Below are 21,999 nucleotides of genomic sequence, written 5' to 3'. Positions count from 1 at the left end.
CTGTTTACCAAATAAAATTCTCTTTTAAGTTTATCGTTTAACATAACTTATTAAGCATAGGTGATTCTCTTTTTACTAACTAAAATTCTTCAAAATATTCTTTTAGTCTCCCAACTGATATCCAGGCTGAGTCTATCCCATTGATCCTTGGCGGCGGTGATGTACTTATGGTATGTTTACATTTGGGGAGGTATTTGGGAGCTGAGGACACACAATTCTATGGCAGTTTGTGACCCACGTGAAGAGCTCCATAGGTTTAGAAATGGTATTTTCACCAAATTACTTTTATTCACAATGAGGATACATACACTGTATTCAAAGTAATGAGGCAGAAGTTGTGGGGAACACAGAGGTGAATAAGATGCAGTCTGTACCCTTGAGAAGCTTAAATCCAGTAGCATATTAAGACAGGTACACAGAGAAGTGTCTGTCATACAAGTGGCTCTATTTGGGGGAGGTATATTTTGGACAAAGGAAAGATGAAAGAGAAATGCTCCGTAAGTAGAGACTATATCAGTAAAAACTGTGAGTCGGAGAATGCAGGATATGATCCCAGAGTAATTCAATCAGATGTAGCATAAAATGTGGTGGGGGGGGAGGCGTATAACTTGAGATAAGATGGGAAGTATATAGTGGGTCTGATTATTTGGACTCTTTCTCAAGTGTCACGTTAAAGAATTGGTATTTGTTGGCAGGGTGGAATCGTTGGAAATTAAAAAAAAAATTATTTATTCTAGAGGGGGAAAATGCCTGCATGAGCTGTGGGTAGGGGAGGAGCAGAGGGAGAGGAAGAGAGAGAATCTCAAGCAGTCTCCACCAAGACCGGAGTCCCATGCAGGGCTCCATCCCACAACCCTGAGATCATGATCCGAGCTAAACAAGGAGTCCAATGCTTAGCCCGTTTAACCAACTGAGTGACCCCAGGTATCCCGGGGTCACTGGAAATTTTTAAGTGGGGTTGTTACATCGTTAGAACTGTGTATTTATGAAGACTGATTTGGTAGCAGTTTGTGGTACAGCTCAGAGATTAGATTCTGCTGGGATACTTTTGTAATAATCTAGATTAGAATGATGAGGGCTTGGATTTGAATGGTAGCAATGGGAAAGAAGAGGGGAGAGCAGATTGTTGAGGGATGGGGGAGAAGTGACAAGATTGGCAGTAGTCACAGTTGACTGAAGAAACCTGAGATATCTAGAGGCACTGTGAAAATTATAGTAGCCAGTCAAGTCTTAAAGATTTCTCCATACTGTCATGTTAATTTGACTTTTTAAATTGACAATCTAATTTGTAAACTCAATTATTTTTTTCCCACTTAGGCTGCGGAAACAGGAAGTGGAAAAACTGGTGTAAGTAATAAACTTAAGTTGACTTACTTTGTAAGAGTTGATTTTTAAAGCAAGTTTGAACAGTAGTTTTTACTTTGAATACTTAATAAAACAACCATTTCCAAAATGTGAGGAATTGATTGCTTGCCACTGAGAATATTTTAGTTGGCAGCTAATTCTGAAATAAGATCTGCAGGAGTATAGGCTTAAGACTAGTACAGATATAAACTCCTCTTGGATAAAGAATTGCAGTATCTTTAGTATTTGTATTTATTTCTGAATTTTAATGCAATGGCTCTAGGAATAAAGAGGCTGCAAATAGAGGTGGCTCTCTTATTGGCCTGCACCAGGATTGGTCAGACTGGACAGTATTTTTCCTGTTTACGTTTGTTCTGAAAATCCCCATCGTTTATGGTTTTGGGTTGTCAACTGCCTCCTGTTTCCTTCACTTAATCAACTCTTTTGTTATCTTGCTGGTATTTGGGACTTGGGCAAATGAAATTAGAGTAGCAGTCTGGAATATGTAATTATTTAATGCGCATGTGTAACTTTTGTAACATTGACTGTTAAATTGTCATTAATAATGAATACTAATGTAGAGAACTATTGTTTCTTTGATAGGCTTTCAGTATTCCAGTTATCCAGATAGTATATGAAACTCTGAAAGACCAGCAGGAAGGCAAAAAAGGAAAAACAACAATTAAAACTGGTGCTTCAGGTAAGTTTTGCATATTAATATTTCCCTTCTATGTAAAAATAGTAATTCTCATTCCTGGCATTAACAGATGGGAGGTGAGAGTGCATTTTTATTGTCAGTGTTTGGGGGATCGGGCTGTTGGCATTTGGTGCCCTGGAAATCAGGAATGCTAAATGCCTTTTACAGCATAAATGGTGAAAGATTGTCTCTCCTAAAATACTAACAGTGCTTTCTTTGAGAAAGGTTTGGCATTTTGGAAATTATATTTAGTTATTTTAATGCTTTTCTTAATGCCTTTTCTGTGCAATATTAAAGATAAATTGGTACCATATTTTACAAAAGTATTGAGGATTTTATAAAAAATTGATGGAATTAGAGTCCATGATTGTGGGACGTATTTCTTCCACAGGGGAAGGAGGCATGCATTGTTTTTCCTTTAAGAAAAGTGTCCAGGAAGTTAAAATGTAAAGTGTAAATTTGAAAGTGCATTATGTTTAGTTCAATTTGCATGGAGATCGATCCTTTTACTAGGATTTCCAGTCCCCTCTATGCCCTGGATAATGTTACATCAGTTTCCTCATCTGTAAATTGTGTTGCTTTCATTAAATGGTTCTATTTTGTTATATTTTGACAAAATTTGTTCTGTATTTTAAGTCACATTTGTTTCATGGTACAGAATGTGATTGTGACAAAATAGCAAGCTTAAGTGGAATGAACTTGCCAGATCAACATTTCTTGGCAATTTGAAAGTAACAGTGTTGCATAGTTCATAGAATGAACTCATAAATAAATTGTGAGCTAATGGATAGTTCATTTAGGAGAGGTGGTGGTAAAAGAGAATGCTTCCAGAGGAGGATAGTAGTACCTTCCAGAGGAGGAGGTAGTTTCAAAAATCACGGCCTGTGAGGAATAAAGACACTTGAGGTCTAAACATAGAGAAACAAGTACAGAAGAGATGAGATAATTGTAAAATCATGAAAGGGATCTGGAGAGAAAATAACTGTTTCAGAAAGGACCAGGACTAATTAGAAATAATCTAATGAAGATTTCTGTTTAAGAACTTACTAGTAATTAGAAGGAACAATGAGAAAGAGAACCTCAACAGTAAGTTACTTCCCCATCAGAGTGTTTAAGCAGATGGTAGATATTGTTGGGCCATAAGTAATCAAGAAAAGATTTCTGCCTTGGGCAGGAAGTTAGGCCTGGAGTATATATAGAGTTCTCCAGCTAATACAATTCTTCGGTTATGCATAGACTATTAAGATGTTTTAGAAAAGGAAAATGCTGATTCCATGCAAGTGAGGAGGGGAAAAAAATTGTGACTTTCGAATGTGATACTGACTTAAAGGACTTGCTTTTCTTTTAAAAATGACACAGTGATACTTAACTAAATCCTGATACGTTGGTCAATTATATTTTTAATTTTTTTTAAGATTTTATTTATTTATTTGACAGAGAGAGAGATCACAAGTAGGCAGAGAGGCAGGCAGAGAGCCCGATGCGGGGCTCGATCCCAGGACCCTGAGATCATAACCTGAGCTGAAGGCAGAGGGTTAACCCAGTGAGCCACCCAGGGGCCCAACTTGGTTGTTTATTTCAACATATTTAGTTACCAAAGCTTCATTTTATCCTTACCTTCGTAGTTAGGACAGAGATCAGTGCCATCTACTACCGAGTGCTGTGACGCAAGTGAGGAGAAAAGGCTTTAGCCCAAGGGCAATAATTCTTGCCTTTCACTTTCAATTTTGCCTTTACTAAAAAGAGCAAAACGTTTACTTGTATGTTCCAGATAATTTGTAAAATCATATTAAATCTAAATATAAATCTGAATTAAGGTATCACATAAAATATATTTTATTTTTTAGAGAGTGTTTTTAATTTCGTATGATTGTGTGTGACTTATTTTAATTTTAGTGCTCAACAAATGGCAAATGAACCCATATGATAGAGGATCTGCTTTTGGTAAGTAGATAGATTTTAGCAGCTTCTTTGTAAGAAATTTGTATTTAATAATACCTGAGAATACCAAGAAAATTATGAAAAAGAATAGTATTAAATGAAGATTTATGATGAAAATGAAAAATAGTATTAAATGAAGATTTAATTTACTAGATACTAGAATATAGTTGCTATATTTGAATAGTTGAGTAGTGACATAGTAATAGTCAAGAAATTGGAATATAATGGAAATATGTCCTAGTATATGTGATAAGTTGACATGCAGGAAACAATATTTCAGTGGGAAAAAGAATGATTGATTCAGTAAGGGTGCTGGCATAATTGATGCTCTGTCTGGAGCAATGTAAAATTAATTTGTAATTGGAGACAAATTCTGTATGTACTTAGGATTTAAATATACATACATGTATTATTTATTTTTAACAGGATTTTATTTATTTGAGAGAGAGAGAGAGTGCAAGAGTGAGAGAGCACAGAGGGGGAGGGATGAAGGAAAGGGAGAAACAGACTCCCCGCTGAGCAGGGAGAGCACATGGGGCTGGATCCCAGGAGCCTGGGATCATGACCTGACCAAAGGCAGATGCTGAATGGACTGAGCCACTCAAGTGCCCATATGTATATAATTTATTTATTTTTTTTTTCATTTTTTTTAAAAGATTTTATTTATTTATTTGACAGACAGAGATCACAGGTAGGCAGAGAGGCAGGCAGAGAGAGAGGAGGAAGCAAGCTCCCTGCTGAGCAGAGAGCCCGATGTGGGGCTCGATCCCAACACCCTGGGATCATGACCTGAGCCGAAGGCAGAGGCTTTAACCCACTGAGCCACCCAGGCGCCTGTGTATATAATTTAAATAGAGAAAACTACATGTACAATTTTGAGGTGGGGGAATTTTCCTAATCCAAAGAGGATACTTGGAAAATGTAAAAGATAAGGTTTATTTGTATTCAATTAAAAAAAAATACATATGTGGGAAAGATAGCACAGAAAAAAAATACAAAGAGAATACTTGCAATGTTGATGAACTACAAAGAACGCTTATGAACTGGTGAGGGGTTCTTGCATAGGTAGCAGATTAAGGTACTTACTTTGGTAAGGAAGATCACCAATAATGAAAGTGGGCAAAGGATGCAAATAGGCAGCTCGCCGAAGAGCAAATTCAAATGGCAATAAACATCCAAAAATAATGTTTATAGATAGTAGGGAAATGGGAATTAACGTTTTAGTGAGATTTTGTTTTATACCCATTTGATTGGTAAGAATTGAATAGAGTGATAACCAACCTAACAAATTATTGCCTTTCTGGGAAGCAATTTGGCATTACCAATTAAAATTAAAAATATGTATTTATTTCTGGAAGGTCTAGCCCATTAGAATAAACGTGCCATTATATAAGGCTATACATACGAAGTTGTTTGGTGCAGCATTATTTGTAATGGTGAAAAACTGACAACAAAATGAATGTTCTTGCTAAAAGATTGGTTAACACAGATTAGGTTGTATCTGAGGACTACTGTGTAGCCATTACAGAGAATGAGCCAGAACTACAGTGTTGACTTAGAGAAATTTCCACCAGGTGTTGGTGAGTAAGAAAAGCAGAATGCAAAGAAATAGAGAGTGGGTAAGAGGAATCATGCCCCAAACAGACAAAAACATCCAAATTGCTGCTGTCTACCATATGACCTCAATTTATATAAAGTATATATCTGTATACGTGCATAAGAATTTTAAGTATAAGAATTTTAAGGATTTGCCATTGCTTGGAGAACTTTTTAAAAAGTTCAGAGTTATAGAATGTAGTACCCATATGAATAAGGATTTATACTTTGAATAAATTAATTTCTGGTGATGTGTGATGAGATGCTTTTCTTGAAAGTTTGTTTTACATTCAGGTGCTGAATCAAGCCTGAATCAGGACAGAAGTTAGAGTTTCTTTCCAGTACAGACAAAAGCCGTGTGCTTTCTTTAGAGTCAGTAAGCTCTAATAAGTGTGGTGACTGACGACGAGGTGCCATATAGGACATAATTTTTAGGGTCCTAATATTAGCAAATAACAACAAAGGTTTATTTGTCTTTGTCCTGCTTTGTCTTAATGGATCTGGATCGATGGATTGGGGAACAAGCCAGAGATACTTCCTGTTTTCCTTTTAGTGTAGTATTCGCTTAAGCTCTAATTTAAGCCTAAAATCAAAGCCACAGGTATTGATGAGCGAGTGCTGCATCCCCTCTGAGGATCCGTTTCTTTAAGACTCTAGAGAATGGTTGTCTAGACACATTTGTGTTGGTGATACAGCTACACTGTCAGTGGGAGTGAGATTAGGTGCTATGTTGATTCCTTTCCAGACTTGATGTGGTAAAATCTTGTCCTAGTTAACAGATAACAGTACAGGAACTAGTCTGCTACATGGCCAAGGCCCTCCAAGAGGTTAATAAGGGCAATTACTTTTGGGGAAGCTCTTTTTACTCAGGAATCAGTAAGTCTCAGTGTCTGGAACATGGCAACAAGTCAAGTGAAGCAATTATTTTATTGGTGAGACTGAATGATACTCATTTCAGGATGCTTAATTTATATACTCTGTGCTGACATGGTTTTTTGTGTTTTTCTCAAATCCAGCAATTGGGTCCGATGGTCTTTGTTGTCAGAGCAGAGAAGTGAAGGAGTGGCATGGGTGCAGAGCGACTAAGGGGTTAACGAAAGGTATTTAAATTGCATTTGCACTTGTATCAACTTGTGAAGTAATGTATTAATACATGAACTTTCTTCAGGTAGCTTTAAATCAAGGATCTGAAAAGATTTCTAATGTTACAAAAAGATCTATAGTTCTTCATTTGGAACATAACAAATTGTAATTCAAATAGCGGGGAAGGGGCTTCATGGTAAATGGTTCACAGGTGTGTATAAATCTCACAGTATTTTGCCCTTCTAGGGAAGCACTACTATGAAGTATCCTGTCATGACCAAGGATTATGCAGAGTTGGGTGGTCTTCCATGCAGGCTTCCTTAGACCTAGGTGAGCGCTTCTAAAATAAACTGAATTTCCTGGTTATATTTTTGTGGATTTTTGACATTTTATGATAGTGGGGAGCAAAATAATCTTAACCACACAAGTTTCTATTTTCAAGACTTGGAAATAATAAATCTATGTATACCTCACTGTGTTCCAAAAAGATTTGAAGTACTAAAAAATACATACTATTAAGTGTAAAACAGGAGGAAGAAGGTTAAGAATATGAGGGAAGTCAGAGTAAAGTTAGTGTGCACCAATATGTACCACACGAAACTGCATAGATGCTTCGAGTTTTTGTAGATTTTTAGATTTGTACGGAGCTTTTAGTTTTATCTTTACTCTTAACCACATAAATAAAATACATTTTAAAATCTAGGTACCGACAAGTTCGGATTTGGCTTTGGTGGAACAGGAAAGAAATCCCATAATAAACAGTTTGATAATTATGGAGAGGTAAGTTGTATTATCGACCTAATCATAGCATTAGTAAGTTTTCTTGTGTACTTATTTGATCACTGTGACGTGTCTAGGACTATAAAAGGGACTCTGAAATTCAGGTGGATTTTCTGAATATTTTTCACAGAAAGTTCAGGTTTGGATTTCCGTGAAGAAATGTTTAAAATGAGCTGCATATTTTTTTCTTATGCCATTTATTAGTCTTTCTCAAGTATATTACTTTGTCTCTATTTTTACCCATTTTGATTTTGGCTTTGACTTGAATGTATTTGTTCTTCTCTTTTCTTATTTTTTAATCATGGTGAATCTAAATGTTTTTTTGTTGTCTTAATCTGTAGTAAGGAGGATGAGCCTGGATATAATGTTGATTCTAAAAAGCCTGTCAAGACGCCTCTGCTGTGATATATGATGTGCTGTAATAGGCAATTTGTTTCATTTTTAAAGACTTTATTTTAAATAATCTCTGCTCCCAGCATGGGGCTTGAACTCAGAACTCTGAGATCAAGAGTTAATGTGCTGCACCAACTGAGCCAGCCAGGTTCCCCAATAGGCTCTTTTTAATACCTTCATTAGGGCTTCAAGGAACTATTTTGAAGCACTGACTACTTTTGATGTAGTTGTACTGAACTTTTAGCTTTTTTTTTTTTTTAAGATTGTATTTATTTATTTGACAGACAGAGATCACAAGTAGGCAGAGAGGCAGGCAGAGAGAGAGAGGGAAGCAGGCTCCCTGCTGAGCAAAGAACCCGATGCAGGGCTCAATCCCAGGATCCTGAGATCATGACCTGAACTGAAGGCAGAGGCTTAATCCACTGAGCCACTTGGGCGCCCCTGAACTTTTAGCTTTAATTTATGATTTTTCTTTCTAATAATAGCACTGCACTTTCTGCTTTTCTAGGAATTCACTATGCATGATACCATTGGATGTTACCTCGATATAGATAAGGGGCATGTCAAATTCTCCAAAAATGGTAGGCTTTCAATGGGTTGTCTTGTTAGGGAAGATAAGATACCCAATACTTGTGATTTATAATTCTCTTACCCTCTTCTTCAGTCCTCCCTCCCTCCCTGCCCTTCTTTTGAACCAGTATGTTTTGAGCATTTACTCAATGCCAGGCACACCAGGAGGTGCTCTATCTAGAACAGAGGATGGAGTAGACAAACATTGTTTCATCTCGTGGCTTACCTACTGGTGGGGAAAGAGAGATGCAGGATATGTTAGGTTGGAACAAGTACATCGAAAAGAGTGTAATCAGGATAAGGGGATGGAGGGTGCTAACAGTCTAGGGATATGCTACTTTATACTGGGTGGTCAGAGAAGCCTTCTCTGATAAGGTGCCATTTGAGTAGCAATCTGAATGAGTTGGGTGGTGGGCTGTACAAAAATCTTCAAAGAGTATTTCAAGCAGAGGGAACAGTAAATGCAAAGGCCTTGAGATAAAAGTGTGCTTGAAGTGTCTGAGTGCCATTGAGGAGGCCATTGGGTCTGGAACACACTGAGCATGGAGCAGGGTGGTGGAATGTTAGGTCAGTTGAGGTAATGAGGCCATGGTACAGACTGTCTGAGTGAGATTGGAAGCCATCACGGTTTTGAGTAGAGAGAGAGAATTGATATCCTCTCTCTTCACTGTTTCATGGAAGCCATCACGGTTTTGAGTAGAGAGAGAGAATTGATATCCTCTCTCTTCACTGTTTCATGGCTTCTGTGTTAAAAACAGAGTGGCATGTGTGGTTGTGGTAGATAGGGGGCCAGTGGGATGCTGGAAATTGTATTTGGGGCATATTAAATTTGAGAGATTTACTACACATCTAAGTGGTGAAGTCAAGTAAGTGGTCAGATGTGTAAGGCAGGAGGTCAGGGTTGGCGGTACAGCTTTGGGAGACAATGGCTTACAGATGATACTTAAAGCTAGAAGACTGGATTCCCTACCTAGGGAACGAGAGTAGATAAGGAAAAGGAAGGATCTGAGTCTGGGGATTCTTTTGGTTAGAAGTCAGCAAAGTGAGGAGACTCTTAGCAGAGGTGAAGGAGGAGGAGAATCAAGAGATTGAAGTCCTGTAGTCCACGTGACGAACGTATTTGAAGGAGGGAAGAATCAGATTGTATCCAGTGCTTCTGATGGGTATAGCCTGGCAAGGAAGGTGAAGATTAACCACTGGGTTTGGCAAGTGCATATCACTCATGATCTCTGTTTTGGTGAGCTTGTTGGGTGAGTTGGGGGAGTGTGACTGGGAATCACTTCAGTGATGAGAATGGGATGAAATGAAATTACACAGTGACAATGGAAATCAGGGAGTTTTACTACACATGGGAGAAGAAAAATAGAAGATAGAGGAAGATGTGGATTCAAGGAGGTTGTCTGTGTTTTAATGTTACAGGATGGTTGTGTGCCGTGGACTATCTCATTGAAGTGTCTAATGGAAGTGATCCATTATGAAGGGAGTGGTTGAAAAATGTAGAGTGGGAGAAGGGGCACTTGTAGGAGTAAAGTAAAAAGTGAAGAGTTTGACATTAGGTCCAGTTTATCCATGGGAGCAGGATGGGAACGCATGAATGTGGGTAGGTTGGTAGATTTGATGATGTGAGCATATGGATGTTCTTTTCTGATCATTTTGTTTTCCTCAGTCTCTTTCTCTCCCTCTCTCTTTTCTTTTTTTTAGGAAAAGACCTTGGTCTGGCCTTTGAAATACCACCACATATGAAGAACCAAGCCCTCTTTCCTGCTTGTGTTTTGAAGGTAATTAGAAAAATGTTGCTATGATTATAAGCTACTTTGATCTGCCTTAGTTTGTACTGGTTAGTTCACTGTTAGGTTAAGAATTTTCATTTTCTCCCTTTCTTCCATGGTAGAATGCTGAACTAAAGTTTAACTTCGGTGAAGAAGAATTTAAGTTTCCACCAAAAGATGGTTTTGTTGCTCTTTCCAAGGCATCGGATAGTTGTGTTGTCAAATCACAGCACACAGGTATTGCTTCTGAGTGGGTCAGAATTGCAAGAATGGGGTACTGGCAAACACTCCAGTAAGGAGGCTTCTCCTAGTGAGTGAGTTACACATGCTCCCTGTGCTGGTTTAGTCACACATCTTTACTTAACACGTCAGTAAAATTCAGTTTCAAAACCTGATTCATAAACTCTTGGGTATTTGGTTTTGTTTAGGCATTTTGGGGAACCTGATCATGGTGATGATATCTAGTATTTATAAAATTGTGCTTATTAAGTGCTGTGGCACTGTGTTAAGTTCTTTACATAGATTATTTAATCTTCACAACCCTATAAGGTAGTACTCTTCCCATTTTACAGACAAAGACCTCGAGGAATAGGGACTTGACGTAACTTGCCCAAGGTCACACAGCAAGTAAGTGGTAGAACTGAATTTAAACCCAAGCAGTTGGACTTGAAAGCTCATAGTCTTACCATTGTGTTGGCTAATCTATTTCAGTTACTTAAAGTAAATACATTTCATAGCTTGTTTACTTTATCACAAAACATATGATCAGTTGCAATCACTGCAAGTAAATTTAAAGAAGCTATAGTTGATTTTAGGAATCTTAGCCTTATTTTGTTTTATGAACATGTCCTGTAGTTTTTTGACAGTTATTGAAATTTTTGATAATGGAATATTTGTGCTCATGCTTTACAAGTAAAGGTATTGAGATGTGATTTGAACATGTTCCCATCATTTTCATTTTCTTAAGGTAATGCGCAGGTGGCACAAACGAAGTTTCTCCCCAACGCTCCAAAAGCTCTCATCGTCGAGCCGTCCCGAGAGTTAGCTGAGCAAACTTTGAACAACGTCAAGCAGTTTAAGAAATATATTGATAATCCTAAATTAAGGTAAAGCTTCCTTTTGTTCCCAAATGCCTTGTTGTTTTTAGGTTTGAGGTGTTTTGGAAGAAGAGTAAGAAAAAAAATGAGGTAGAAATTCAGTATGCACACATATGCATAGGTATGAGTGTGTAACTTTAACTTTGATATATAGTAGCAAGTAGTTTTTATATAAAACTTTTTTTAAAAAAATATTTTTGTTTTGTTTTGTTTTGAAAGAGAGAGAGAGAGCTTGGGTCTCCCGCGCTAGGGTCGGTGGCGGGGGGCGGGAGGTGGGCTGGCGGAAGGGTAGAGAGACTCTTCTGGAGCGGGCTCTACTCCCAGCCCAGAGCCTGACAGGAGGCTTGATATCACAACCCTGAGATCATGACCTTAGCTGAGTCAGATGCCTTCCAGGCACCCCTAAAACTCTTGTTTGATAAACAAGTTTGTTCAAAGATAAGTAAATTGAGATTTTTCTCTTACATGAAATGTCATGGTTTGCAAAACAATATCAGTAATTTTAATTTTTTATTTTGTATTTTTTAAAAATTTTATTTATTTGACAGAGTTCGCAGTAGGCAGAGCACCACACACAGGGGGGCGGGGGAAGGAGGCTCCCTGCTGAGCAGAGACCCAGATGTGGGGCTCGATCCCAGGACCCTGAGATAATGACCTGAGCTGAAGGCAGAGGCTTAACCCACTGAGCCACCCAGGCGCTCCATTATTTTGTATTTTTTAAAGATTTTAGAGCACATGCATGCACGCAGGGGTAGGGGTGTGGAGGGGCAGAGGGAGATGGGGAAAGAGAATCTTAAGCAGACTCCTCCCTGAACACAGAGCCTCAAGCGGAGCTTGATCTCATGACCCTGAGATCATGACCTGAGCCATAACCAAGAGTTGGAGGCTTAACTGACTATGCCACCACATGCCCAGAAATTAATTTTTTTAAGGGAACATTTCATTCACTGTTAGATCCATCACTTCATTTGTGTAGAAAATATCACTGTTTCCTACATGTTGGTAAACAGTTTGGGAAGCTGAGTCTAGCCTGTCTCACAGGAATGAGAACTTTCCATTCGGGCTTTCACTGGTCACTGCCTAGTCAGAGGGCTCCTGGAACCCCTGGAGGGAGACCGTAAGTGAAGTGATCTTGTGGAGCTCCTTGCTCAGTAGCAGTCCCTTTTGTTTTGAGGAAGGCCATGCCTTATAAACTACTGTGTGAGTTGATTTGTTACTTGATTTTTGTTAATTACCTTTTTTTATTGAGACATAATTCTCACACCATAAAATCCACCATTTTAAAGTGTACAATTCAGTGGTTTTTGGCACAGTCAAGTTGTGCCAGCATCACCACTGTCTGATTTCAGAAATTTGAAATTGTTGGCATTTTTTTTTTAAAGATTTTATTTATTTGTCTGCCAGATAGAGAGAGAGCATGAGAGAGAGCAAGCAGCAGGCAGGAGAGAGCCAGATGTGGAACTAGATCCCAGGACCCTGGGATCATAACCTGAGCTGAAGGCAGACGCTAAAGATCTGAGCCACCCAGGCGTCCCAGGACCATCTTTTTAATACTGATCTTTCTTACAAGTTAAATTTACTCAGGGATAAATTATACTTGATACAGTTTTTTAGGTAAAATAATTCTTAGTTTTGTTTTGAGGATTGATGCATATGTCACTCATCAGGGAATTATTTGAATATCCTACTATGTGTGGATTCTTAGGCTCAGGATCAGGGGCATAACAGTGAGACAGTCTTTGCTTTCACAGGATTAAGTGTGGGAGTGTGGGGATTGTGTGAAAGGAGAGAAACAATGGAATAAATGGGGTAAAATGCCTTGGAGATATGGTAGGGAAAGTCACTGTAGGAAAACACAACCAGGGCATCTGCTTCATGTCAGGGACTTGGAATTCTTCATAAGAGAGTGTGTTTTGAAAGAATGTAAAATGCTAATATTAATGTATTTTTGTGCTGTAATTATGTGTAAAGGTTAACATACCTATGGACAGGGACTGGAAGGGAAGATGAATAATAAAATCTATTTATTAAGAAGGTAAAATTGTAGGGGTGCCTGGGCGGCTCAGTGGGTTAAGCCTCTGCCTTCGGCTCGGGTCATGATCTCAGGGTCCTGGGATTGAGTTTCGCATCGGGCTCTCTGCTCAGCGGGGAACCTGCTTCCCCCTCTCTGCCTGCCTCTCTGCCTGCCTCTCTGCCTACTTGTGATTTCTCTCTCTGTGTCAAATAAGTAAAATCTTTTAAAAAAAGGTAAAATTATGTTTTACTTATTTTGGTATTCTATATAAATGAGCCTTCCTTGAAAACCCAGCTCAAGTCCTAGTCTGCAAGGCTAGCCTGGCTGTACCAGCCCAGTCCTTTCTCCCTCCTTGGATACCACTGACTGTGTGTGTGCTTCACCTTAATTCTTATACACTGTCACATGTTAGTGTTCTTGTTTTAAATATGCATAGCTTTGCTCATCCCAACTTAGCTTTATAATCCTTAAGTCGAGGGCTGTTCTTTTATATTCCTCAAGCCTACAGTGCTTTGTACACAAGGATAGATTGGGCTATGTGTGTATCTTCTGCTAAATTTATAGGGATAAATATAACTGATAAGGAAAGTGGAAAAGAGTATTGTAGCAGAAGAAATGATAGATTTAAGGACCATAGTTTCCAAACCTGGGAACTTAGGGACTTTATTTAAAGATACAAATTATTTATTCTTCTCTTAGATATTTAATATTAGACATTTATTCTTCTGTTACATATTCTGAATCAGAATTTCCAGGGAATAGGAATTAGACTTTTTTTGTTTTCTTTAGGAAGAATGGCAGCTCTTCCAGGTGATTCTTATACAGATAATCTGGCATCTAATATTACCATATTTAGGAAATGTAACAGCTCTAGAATGGTACGTGGTTAGGGAATATGCCAGTGTAATGGACATTCATAGGTGAGAAAGCACTTTGTGTTTTGGATTTCTTCTGTCTAAATTGTTCAAGATGAAGATAGGAAGCCATAAAGCCAACTTTTAATCAGTTGTAGTGTTACAAGACTCAGTAGTAAGGTCATCTACTTTCTTAGTGTGTTCTAGGATTTTTTAAAAGACTGTAGTCACTAAGAATAAAATTAATAAAGGAAGATACATGGTAGATATTTCTGATTGGAAGTAATTTTGCTTGCTTTATGAGAAGGAGACAATCTTTTTGTAAATAGCTTTAGTGGCATCTAATTCACATACCATACATCCCATTCTTTAAAGTGTTTGGGTTGCTTTTAGTTTTTCTGTTATATTCACAGAGTTGTACAGCTGTCACCAAAACCAGTTTTTAAACTTTCTCCTCACTCTCAAAGGAAACACTGTACCCGTTAATAGCCAATTTGGTTTCCTCCTGACCTCACCATGCCAAGGCAGCCACTGATTTATTTTCTGTCTTTAGATTTGCCTGTTTTGGACATTTTACATAAATGGGATTGTGTGATACATGTTCTTTTGTGACTGGCCGCTTGCACTTAGTGTGATGTCAGGGTTCGTTCATGACGATCACAGTGTGGATCAGTGCTTATTTCTTTTTTATTGCCAAAAAGCATCCCATTTATATGCACGGACCGTGTTTTTACTTATGCGTCCATTAACTGAGGGTGTTTGGGTTGTTGCCACTTTTTGGCTACTGTGTTATGAACGTTAGTGTGCAAGTGTTTGTGTGGAGATCACTTTCATCTCTTCTGGATGTATACCTAGGAGTGGAATTGCTGGATCATAGAGTAGCTTCATGTTCAATGTCTTCAGGAACCACCCAGCTGTGTTCTAAAGTGACAGCATGGTGTTCTGGTCCTGATAGTAACGTGTGAAGGTTCCAGTTTCTCCAGATCCTCAACACTTACCTCTCATTTGATTGTAGCCATCCTAATGGGTGTGAAATAGTATCTTATTATGGTTTTGATTTGCATTTCCCTAATAGCTAATGATGTTGAACATCTTTTCTTATGCTTATTGGCCATTTGTAATGTCCACATTTTTTGCCCATTTTTCATTTGGGTTGTTGTTTTGTTGAGTTATCAGAGTTCTTTATATATTCTGATACGCATGTGATATTATTTATTAGATACAGGATTTGTGGATATTTTCGCCCTCTTGATAGTGTGTTTGAAGTACAAAGGTTTTTAATATTGATGAGGTCTGATTTATTTTTTTTCATTTGTTGCTTTTGTTTTTGGTGTCGCATATGACGAGACTTTGCCTAACCCAAAGTCATGAAAATTTACCCCCATGTTTTCTTCTTAGAGTTTTACAGTTCCGTGTCTTGTAATTGCACGTGTAATTTATTTTGAATTAATTTTTGTGTGTAGTATAAAGAAGAGGTCTTACCTCATTCTTTGGCATGTGCATATCCATTTGTCCCAGCACCATTTGTTGAAAAGGTTGTTCTTTCCCCCACAAAGAATTGCCTTGGCATAACATGATCTTTTTTAACCTAAACATTAAAAAAAAATTTTGTTTGGAATGAGAAAAAGTCACACAATGTGGAAGAATATCCTGTGAAAAATAAGGATTTCACCTAGTCCCCCAGTTTTTAGTTATCCCATCTGGAGGCAACTTTTAACAATTGATACTTATATATTTCAGAGATACAACTTATACACATACAACCACAAATGTTCAAGAAGGTAGATTGGAAGCAGATTTTGGAGCCCTGGGAATTAGCCTGGTACAGGAGGACACGGAAACAAATGAGAACTGGTGTCTGCTGGGTCTCGAGTGTTCACGTGCTCTCTGCACGGCCCGTTCTAGCATTTATGCGGCTGCCGCAAGTGAAGCACTTAAATTCCACCCTTCTCCAGCCTCTGGTTGTAGGTTCTTTCTCAGTTATTTAACTCACCCTTAATTTCCACTGAGAAGAAATGGATACAAGTCAAACAATACAGCCAGCTTGAATCGTTTTCTATGTTATCATTATGGTGTTTATTTCAGGGAGCTTCTGATAATTGGAGGTGTTGCAGCACGGGATCAGCTCTCTGTTTTGGATAATGGGGTAAGTTGTACTTTTAATTTTTAAGAGGTTACATTATGAGCTGTCATTTTGGCAAGTTGTAGTTCTGTTGTGTTTCAAGAAAAATCAAGTGAGTCTGAAGTTAGAACAAGATCAAAACAAAATTTGTTCAGAAACATGTTGCAAGTATGTCTTTTCTTTTCCTAAGAATATACAGCACGGTAGTTTCTTCCAAACCCCTCATGCAAAATTCAGCATACTTTTTTCTTTTTTTTTTGGTTTACCTTTTGAGCACTTGAGGATTTTCTTCTTGCTTTCTCATGCATTAATAATCCTTTCTTTTGGAGATAATGGGAAAAAAAGAAACTGGAGTTAAGAATAGAAATGGAAATCAAGTGGATTGCAGAGAATGTGGACATTTTGGCAGTGACCCAAGGGACGGATGAAAAGTGATAAACTCGGGCTTCAGGAGGAGGGAGATGAGTTCAGATATGGGTCAGGGGAGTCTTACAAAGGGTGCATAGGCATGCAGTTACAAAAGACAAAGCTAGGACTGGGATCCTTATTATTAGGGAATATTCTTAACTGGGCTCATCAATCCTGTGGAGCCAGATATAGATAGGACTTCATAAAATATTTTATATGTATGAAGTAACTTGTCCCTTTCAAATTTCTCTTCCATTTCCTTCCCTAAATATTTTATTATTTAATCTAACCCACCTGATACTGAGTCATGGCGAGGAATTATGTCTACTTCTTTCAGTTCCATTGGTGCCCCCGTCAAATGAAATTTTATGCTGTGTGGTTTAGATTGACCTGGTATGACATATTAAAAGCAAGGAATCCTATTACTGTACTTGTTAATACTATTTTAAGATAGTAATATTGCTTTGATATGTTCTTATTTGCTGTGCTATATTTTTTAGTGGTTGTAAGAGATTTAATGTTCATTTCCATTCTTGGCTTCTCAAACCCAAATCCATTTTCCTCAGAAGTTATTAAGTTTCTTAACTCCCGTTTTCCAGCTGTAGAGCTTTTAGGGAATTCTGTATGCTTCTGTCAGTCATATCTAAAATTTGGTACTGGCTAAATCCAATGGAAGTTTTATTCTGTGGCTTTCTTGACACCTTCAGGTCCATTCTGCTTAGGGAATCTAATACACTCTCTTTCCGCTCTTTCCATCTATATTCTGTCCTCCTGTGATCTCCCATCATCCTCTGGCTCAGCCATAGTCCTGTGTTGTGTCTCGTCCTGGGCTAAAGTCAGCTTTGGAGTGAGAGAGTAGAACTGTGTAATTTTTACAATTTTAAAAAGTTGCACAGTTAAGCAACATGTGCAGTTGAGGCCCAGGAGAGTAATTGGTGCTATTATACAGGTTTTTCCAGCTTATTGTTTTTAAACCTGAGAGACCTAGTGTATATATTTCACATAAAGTGACTTTTCATGCTGACTTTAGCTGCTGAAATTGAGGAGAGTGGAGACTCACATGTGGGTTGGAATCCTATCGTAAAGAGATGTTATAGTAAAGAGTAAAGAATCAGAAGGATATTTTTTGTTCATTGCTATGTATAGGACCTGTCACTGTGCTTGGCACGTAGGTTCTTAATACATTAAACAGGCCTTATCTTCATATTTTCAGGCAGTGTTCTCTACATTGAACTGAGACTTGCTTATAGTTATCAGTACTAATGAAATGGTACTCTCCCCATTTTTATAGATTAGGAAGAGGACTTATACTAAATATTAAGTCACTTGCCCAACATCTTACAGCCCCTAGGTAGCGCTTACTTAAACCCATATTCCTGATACACTGTGAACTTGATTAAAAGATGCATGTGTGAATGTAAAATACTGTTCATTGTTTGTACTGGTGTGGGGTTCATTATTCTCTTCCCTTTGAGTATGTTTGACAATTTTTATAATAAAAAGTTAAAATAAACCTTGTTCTTGAGTTAGACCTTTTCTCTTGTTTGTACCAAGTTTGCAATTCCAGTTTGGATACTTATAAGCTGTATCATTTAAGCTCTTGTGATTTTAGTATTCTAAATTTCAGTTTCCTCATGTAAAAATATGAATATTTAGGGCATCTGGATGGCATAGTCAGTGAAGCATCCGATTCTTGATCTTAGCTCAGGTGTTGAACTTGGGTCATGAGCTGAAGCCCCACTGGGGCTGTTTTGGGCTTCCCACTGGGCATGGAGCCTACTTAAAAAAAAAAAAAAGGAATAATAATAGTGGTGTTTCTTTTCGTGGTCATGAGATGATAACAGTAGTTTTAAAACATCAGCACGGTGTTGTATCAGTTGTCAGAGCCATCTTGCATCGCCAAAGGTGTTGCCCATTTAAAAAAAAGAGAAAGTTGAAAGTAGAAGAGGTGAGGTTATACAGCTGGGTGACGGAGCTGGCATTTGAATCCTGGTTGGATTTCAGAGTTCCCATAAATTCATTCACTCACATAATACAAATTTTATCTATTAGACTGTACGTAACAGTTAAGGTTGTCAAAATTAGTTATCCAAAATCTTCACATTAATTCCAAACCAAATACAGGTTTGGTAATAGGGCATTATCTACAGTTCCTGTTCTGAGAATTTCGAGCTGATGATGGCTGCTTCAGTGTGCATGTTTTCACCGTAAGTAAACCACCGTTTGTTGCTGTTTTACAGTGATCAGAATAGTGGTTTGGTTTTCATTAGGTGCTTTTGATATTTTTCAGGTAGATATAGTTGTTGGCACTCCAGGAAGACTAGATGATTTGGTGTCAACTGGAAAGCTGAACTTATCCCAAGTTAGATTCCTGGTCCTGGATGAAGCTGTATGTTGAAATATAGTCGTACTTTAAAAAAATTTTTTTGCTTGTGTTTCGGGAGATAAAAATATGTAAAATGATGGAAAAAATCACAATTCAGTCATGATTCCAATACCTAGAAATAATCATTACTAGTAGTTTGGTATATTTTCATCCACTCCTTGTATTTATATAAATACAATTTTACATGGTAAATCAAATTATGTGAATCTAGGAAAACTTTTTTTTTCTTAATAAAGTCACTTAAGTATTTCATGTCCTTATTTGTGAACAGTTTTTAAAGGCTGTCTAGTGGTCTTTTATATGACTATTTCATGGTTTATTTAACCACTCTTGTCACTAGACATGTAGATTTGTTTTTTACTCCAAATAGCTATCTTTTTTTTTTTTTTTTTTTTTTTTTTAAAGATTTTACTTATTTATTTGACAGACAGAAATCACAAGTAGTCAGAGAGGCAGGCAGAGAGAGGGGGGGAGGCAGGCTCCCCGCAGAGCAGAGAGCCCGATGTGGGGCTCGATCCCAGGACCCTGGGATCATGACCTGAGCCGAAGGCAGAGGCTTTAACCCACTGAGCCACCCAGGCGCCCCCAAATAGCTATCTTTTTAATACATAGATTATTTTACACATTACAGTTATTTTTTCATGTCATAGTTGCACAATGTGAAGTCTAAGAACATTAATGTTTTGGAAGCTCTTTTTTTTAAAATTTTTTATTTTTTCAATTTCTTTTCAGTGTACCAGAATTCGTTGTTTATGCACCACACCCAGTGCTCCATTCAATACGTGCCCTCCATAATACCCACCACCAGGCTCACCCAACTTCCCACCCCCCGCCCCTTCAAAACCCTCAGATTATTTTTCAGAGTCCATAGTCTCTCATGGTTCATCTCCCCCTCCAATTTCCTTCAACTCCCTTCTCCTCTCCATCTTCTTGGAAGCTCTTGAGACATACTTCCAAAGTATTTTCAGTATGAGTTGAGGTGGTTTTTAGTACTGAGGATTTTTGTTTTCATTTTTTCATATTAAAATCATATGTTTAAGGATATGTGGTAGAAACTGTCGTCTCTAGTATTCATTCTAGAATACTGGAGTATAATTTTTGGATTGTTTATGGTCAGCTTTTTCATATTCTAGTCACATGGAATTAAAGTTGAATTTATAACTTGTCTTTATCTGATGGGAAATAATCATTTTGAGAATATGGGGATATGTATGCTTATGAATACATTCCCATTATCTTTCTGCATTTGATTTACAAAAGAAAGATTCCGGTATTGATTAAAAAATTTATGCTTTTCTTTGCTTCTCATTCAGGATGGGCTGCTTTCTCAAGGTTACTCTGATTTTATAAATAGGATACATAACCAGATTCCTCAGATTACCTCTGATGGGAAAAGACTTCAGGTATGCAATGAAGGATGCATCTTAAAATACATGTGGACAGTTGTTATGTGTTAATGCTTCTTTTGTTTTGTTCTACATTTTGTTTTAGTTTCTTCTGATTATGTTAACTGCTATATAAAACATTTTCTTTATTACCTGAGTAAATAGTACACACAAAGAAACGGTCTTGAAAGCTGCTCAGAGAAATGAAGGAGAAGGGAGCTTGAGGAAATTAGGTGTCACAGAAGATGATAAGTAAAAAATTCTTAGTTGTTTTTTTTTCTACAGAGCATTTGGAGTTTATATTCCAGACTGTGAGGACTGCTTCCTGTTTGAGGGGGCAATATCATGAACTGTTGAAAACAGCTGTTGTCATTATTTCTTAAAATATTACTCTTATTTTTCTCACCCTTAGTTCCTAGGAAGAATTTGAGAGGTAGAAGAGGCTTTAAGGGGGAGAGAAGGGAACAAACAGTAACCTCTTCATCTTAGTCTTCGTAGGACCTCGTGGAATCGGTGGCATGGTTTCTGTAGCAGCGAGGGGACTCACTGTGAGCGAGGGGATGGACTGTGAGTGAGGGACTCACCGTGAGCGAGGGGACGGACTGTGAGCGAGGAGACTCTCTGTGAGCGAGGGGATTGTAGTTCAGAGAGATTAACCGGCCCAGAGTTATGTCACCAGTTGCTGGTGCAGGGTTCAGTATTAAACTCATCTGTAGATTCCAGGTTAACATACTTTGGGGCCCACATTAGTATTCATATGGTAGAATTATTATTGTAAAATGAAAGTTGATCTGAACTTTTTTTTCCCCTCTTAGGTGATTGTTTGCTCTGCTACTTTGCATTCTTTTGATGTGAAGAAGCTGTCTGAGAAGATAATGCATTTTCCCACCTGGGTTGATTTAAAAGGAGAAGACTCTGTTCCGGACACTGTACATCATGTGGTTGTCCCGGTGAATCCCAAAACTGATAGACTATGGGAAAGGCTTGGGAAAAACCACATTAGAGTGAGTACTTTACACTGTTAACATTTGTGGGGAATAAAACTTAATAAACTAGCTTAACCTTGGGGTTTTAGTGATGCTTATAGCCAGATACTGTACCTGAGAAAAGAGAAGTCCAGCCAGTGACCGCAAAAGATTAGGCCTTGAGAGCACAGAATAAGTGATGGGCTTTTATTTTTTTCTCTGTAAGAGTTACCTTTTTTTTTTTTTTTTTTAAAGATTTTATTTATTTATTTGACAGAGAGAGAGAGAGATCACAAGTAGGCAGAGAGGCAGGTAGAGAGAGAGAGGGGAAGCAGGCTTCCTGCTGAACAGAGAGCCCGATGCGGGATTTGATCCCAGGACCGCGAGATCATGACCAGAGCCGAAGGCACTGAGCCACCCAGGTGCCCCCTCTGTAAGAGTTACTTTTAATGATCATCTTCCTTGATGTAATTTTGATAAATGAGTAGGATAATGTATATACCTAGATTAATTTCAGGTACAGTAATCACTGTTTTTAATAATATTTTAGTGTCCTCTTGAGATTCCTTATTTTCCTAAAAATAAATTTCATGTG

At 37.9% G+C, this 21,999-nt stretch overlaps 1 protein-coding gene across 1 annotated transcript in view; it reads left to right on the top strand.

Annotated features, from left to right (window-relative positions):
- DDX1 (DEAD-box helicase 1) overlaps nt 1-21,999 on the top strand; it is a 35,404-nt gene that overhangs the window by 3,294 nt on the left and 10,111 nt on the right. Inside the window, exons 3-17 of the mRNA XM_080813146.1 lie at nt 107-170; nt 1,318-1,347; nt 1,948-2,044; nt 3,938-3,985; nt 6,595-6,678; nt 6,908-6,991; nt 7,365-7,441; nt 8,343-8,415; nt 10,106-10,182; nt 10,296-10,410; nt 11,141-11,279; nt 16,224-16,284; nt 18,959-19,057; nt 20,368-20,457; nt 21,255-21,443. Of these exons, the coding sequence (XP_080669272.1) occupies nt 107-170; nt 1,318-1,347; nt 1,948-2,044; nt 3,938-3,985; nt 6,595-6,678; nt 6,908-6,991; nt 7,365-7,441; nt 8,343-8,415; nt 10,106-10,182; nt 10,296-10,410; nt 11,141-11,279; nt 16,224-16,284; nt 18,959-19,057; nt 20,368-20,457; nt 21,255-21,443 (1,327 nt within the window). The remainder of the gene's footprint in view (nt 1-106; nt 171-1,317; nt 1,348-1,947; nt 2,045-3,937; nt 3,986-6,594; nt 6,679-6,907; nt 6,992-7,364; nt 7,442-8,342; nt 8,416-10,105; nt 10,183-10,295; nt 10,411-11,140; nt 11,280-16,223; nt 16,285-18,958; nt 19,058-20,367; nt 20,458-21,254; nt 21,444-21,999) is intronic.

This window comes from Martes martes (assembly GCF_963455335.1).
Source record: "Martes martes genome assembly, chromosome: 9".
Taxonomy (NCBI): domain Eukaryota; kingdom Metazoa; phylum Chordata; class Mammalia; order Carnivora; family Mustelidae; genus Martes; species Martes martes.
The sequence above is the reverse complement of the archived record's forward strand: the minus strand, read 5'-3'. Positions and strand labels throughout refer to the sequence as shown.